The sequence below is a fragment of the Charadrius vociferus genome, unplaced genomic scaffold (genome assembly GCF_000708025.1).
Source record: "Charadrius vociferus isolate BGI_N301 unplaced genomic scaffold, ASM70802v2 scaffold1326, whole genome shotgun sequence".
Classification (NCBI taxonomy): domain Eukaryota; kingdom Metazoa; phylum Chordata; class Aves; order Charadriiformes; family Charadriidae; genus Charadrius; species Charadrius vociferus.
Window position 1 is genome coordinate 20,523 of NW_009648800.1, and position 3,722 is coordinate 24,244.

A 3,722-nucleotide genomic window follows, 5' to 3' on the forward strand; every position below is an offset into this window, starting at 1 on the left:
GGTCGCCTCTGCAGTTGTGGCAGTGGTGGAGGCTCTGGTGGTGGAGATGGCAGTGGAGGACTCTGGTGAGGTGGTGAGTGATGCCATTGAGGTCACCTCTGTGGAGGTGGGAGCAGTGGAAGTGGCTTCAGTGGTTGAGAAGGAAGAGGATAAGTCTCCCGAGGTTGTCATGGATGCGATTGAGGTCACCTGTGTTGAGGTGAGAGGATTGGTGGTCATTCCAGTCGTGGAGAGGACTGTGGAAGGGTCTTCTGAGGTGGTGGGGGCTTCTGTGGGGGTGGGAGTAGCGGTGGTGTCTCCAGTGGTAGGGAAGGAAGTGGATAAACCTCCTGAGGTGGTGGAAGTCACATCTATGGAGGTGGAAGTGCTGGAGGTGTCTCCAGTGGTGGAGAAGACCGTGGAGATATGTTCTGTGGAGCTGGGGGCTGATGTGGAGGTCACCCCTGTGGACATAACAGTGCTGGGGGTGACTTCAGTGGTGGAGAAGGAAGTGGATGAGTCTCCTGTGGTGGTCGTGGAAGCCATGGAGGTCAACTCTGTGGAGGTCAGAGCAGTGGAGGTGGCTCCCATGGTCGGGGAGGAAGTAGATAAGTCTCCGGAGGTGGTGGAAGGTGTTGTGGAGGTCACCTCAGTGGTGCTGAGGGCAGTGGAGGAGTCTGTGGACATTGTAGGAACCAAAGTGGTGGTCACCTCTGTGGAAATGGAAGTGGAGGAGGCACCAGTGGTGGAGATGGCAGTGGAGGACTCTGGTGAGGTGGTGGTTGATGACATTGAGGTCATCTCTGTGGAGGTGGGAACAGTGGAGGAGGCTCCAGTGGTTGGGAAGGAAGTAGATAAGTCTGCTGTGGTGGTGGAGGTTTCTGTGGAGGTCACCTCTGTGGATGTGGCAGTACTGGGGGTGGCTTCAGTGGTGGAGAAGGAAGTGGATATCTCTCCCATGGTGGTCGCGGAAGCCATGGAGGTCACCTCAGTGGAGCTGAGAGCAGTGGAAGGGGCTGTAGTGGTGCTGAGAGCAGTGGAGGAGTCTGTGGACATTGCGGGGACCAAAGTGGTGGTCACCTCTGTGAAAATGGAAGTGGAAGAGGCACCAGCGGTGGAGAGAGCAGTGGAGGACTCTGGTGAGGTGGTGGTCGATGCCATTGAGGTCGCCTCCGTGGAGGTGGGAGCAGTGGAGGATCCTCCACTGGTTGGGAAGGAAGTGGATAGGTCTCCTGAGGTAGTGGGAGATATTGTGGTCACCTCTGGGGAGGTGGGAGCTGTGGAGGAGGCTCCAGTAGTCGGGAAGGAAGTAGATAAATCTCCTGAGGTGGTGGGAGGTTCTGTGGAGGTCAACTCTGTTGTGCTGAGGGCAGTGGAGACTGTGGACATGGTGGGGACCAAAGTAGTGGTCACCTCCGTGGATGTGGCAGTGGTGGAGGCTCCAGTGGTGGAGATGTCGGTGGAGGACTCTGGTGAAGTGGTGGGTGATGCCACTGAGGTCACCTGTGTGGAGCTGATAGAAGTGGAGGAGGCTCCACGGGTGGAGAAGGAAGTAGAGAATTCTCCTGAGGTGGTGGGAGATGTTGTGGAGGTCACCTCCGTGGAGATGACAGTGCTGGTGGTGGCTCCAGTGGTGGAGTAGGAAGTGGGTAAGTCTCCCGTGGTGGTCGTGGAAGCCATGGAAGTAATCTCTGGGGAGGTGGGAGCAGTGGAGGAGGCTCCAGTGGTTGGGAAGGAAGTAGATATGTCTCCTGAGGTGGTGGGAGATGTTGTGGAGGTCACCTCTGTGGAGCTGAGGGCAGTGGAGTCTCTGGATGTGGTGGGGACCAAAGTGGTGGTCACCTCTGGGGAGGTGACAGTGCTGGGAGTGGATCCAGTGGTCCAGAAGGAAGTGGATATCTCTCCCATGGTGGTCGTGGAAGCCATGGAGGTCAGCGCTGGGGAGATGACAGTGCTGGGGGTTGATCCAATTGTTGGGAAGGAAGTAGATAATTCTCCTGAGGTGGTGGGAGATGTTGTGGAGGTCACCTCTATGGTGCTGAGGGCAGTGGACGAGTCTCCGGATGTGGACGGGACCAAAGTGGTGGTCACCTCGGCAGATGGGGCAGTGGTGGAGGCCCCAGTGGTGGAGACAGCAGTGGAGGACTCCGGTAAGGTGGTGGTCGATGCCATTGAGTTCACCTCCGGGGAGGTGGGAGCAGTGGAGGAGGGTCTAGTGGTTGAGAAGGAAGTGGATAAGTCTCCTGAGGTGGTGGGAACTTCTGTGGAGGTCCCTCCTGTGGAGATGACAGTGCTGGTGGTGGCTCCAGTGGTCATGAAGGAAGTGGATAAGTCTCCTGACGTGGTGGGAGATGTTGTGGAGGTCACCTCGAGGAGGCACCAGTGGTGGAGATGGCAGTGGAGGACTCTGGTGAGGTGGTGGTTGATGACATTGAGGTCATCTCTGTGGAGGTGGGAACAGTGGAGGAGGCTCCAGTGGTTGGGAAGGAAGTAGATAAGTCTGCTGTGGTGGTGGAGGTTTCTGTGGAGGTCACCTCTGTGGATGTGGCAGTACTGGGGGTGGCTTCAGTGGTGGAGAAGGAAGTGGATATCTCTCCCATGGTGGTCGCGGAAGCCATGGAGGTCACCTCAGTGGAGCTGAGAGCAGTGGAAGGGGCTGTAGTGGTGCTGAGAGCAGTGGAGGAGTCTGTGGACATTGCGGGGACCAAAGTGGTGGTCACCTCTGTGAAAATGGAAGTGGAAGAGGCACCAGCGGTGGAGAGAGCAGTGGAGGACTCTGGTGAGGTGGTGGTCGATGCCATTGAGGTCGCCTCCGTGGAGGTGGGAGCAGTGGAGGATCCTCCACTGGTTGGGAAGGAAGTGGATAGGTCTCCTGAGGTAGTGGGAGATATTGTGGTCACCTCTGGGGAGGTGGGAGCTGTGGAGGAGGCTCCAGTAGTCGGGAAGGAAGTAGATAAATCTCCTGAGGTGGTGGGAGGTTCTGTGGAGGTCAACTCTGTTGTGCTGAGGGCAGTGGAGACTGTGGACATGGTGGGGACCAAAGTAGTGGTCACCTCCGTGGATGTGGCAGTGGTGGAGGCTCCAGTGGTGGAGATGTCGGTGGAGGACTCTGGTGAAGTGGTGGGTGATGCCACTGAGGTCACCTGTGTGGAGCTGATAGAAGTGGAGGAGGCTCCACGGGTGGAGAAGGAAGTGGATAAGTCTCCTGAGGTGGTGGGAGATGTTGTGGAGGTCACCTCCGTGGAGCTGAGAGCAGTGGAGGGCACTGTAGTGGTGCTGAGGGCAGTGGAGGAGTCTCTGGATGTGGTGGGGACCAAAGTGGTGGTCACCTCTGCAGGTGTGGCAGTGGTTGAGGCTCCGGTGGTGGAGACGGCAGTGGAGGACTCTGGTGAGGTGGTGGGTGATGCCATTGAGGTCACCTCTGTGGAGGTGGGAGCAGTGCTGGGGGTGACTCCAGTGGTTGAGAAGGCGTGGAAGCTCTGGAGGTCACCTCTGGGGAGGTGGGAGCAGTGGAGGTGACTCCAGTGGTCGTGATGGCGGTAGGGAAGTCTGCCGAGGTGGCAGTGGCTTCTGTGGAGGTCACCCCTGTGGAGAAGACAGTGCTGGGGGGGTCTCCAGTGGATAATTGTCCCGTGGTGGGCACTGAGGTCCCTTCTGTGGGGGAGGCAGTAGTGGAGGTGGCTGCAGCGGTGAAGACTGTGGCAGGGTGGAGGTAAAAGCCACGGTTGAGGGTCACAGCAGAG

General features: G+C 58.0%; 1 protein-coding gene across 1 annotated transcript in view; it reads right to left on the reverse strand.

Moving 5' to 3' along the window:
• Nucleotides 1-3,675, reverse strand: part of LOC104288077 (mucin-19-like) — a gene marked incomplete at its 5' end in the record, with an annotated part of 17,509 nt that extends 13,834 nt beyond the window's left edge. Inside the window, 3 exons of the mRNA XM_009886824.1 lie at nucleotides 97-2,191; nucleotides 2,347-3,398; nucleotides 3,470-3,675. Coding sequence (XP_009885126.1) covers nucleotides 97-2,191; nucleotides 2,347-3,398; nucleotides 3,470-3,675 — 3,353 coding nt within the window. The remainder of the gene's footprint in view (nucleotides 1-96; nucleotides 2,192-2,346; nucleotides 3,399-3,469) is intronic.
• Between the last annotated feature and the right edge of the window lie 47 nt (nucleotides 3,676-3,722).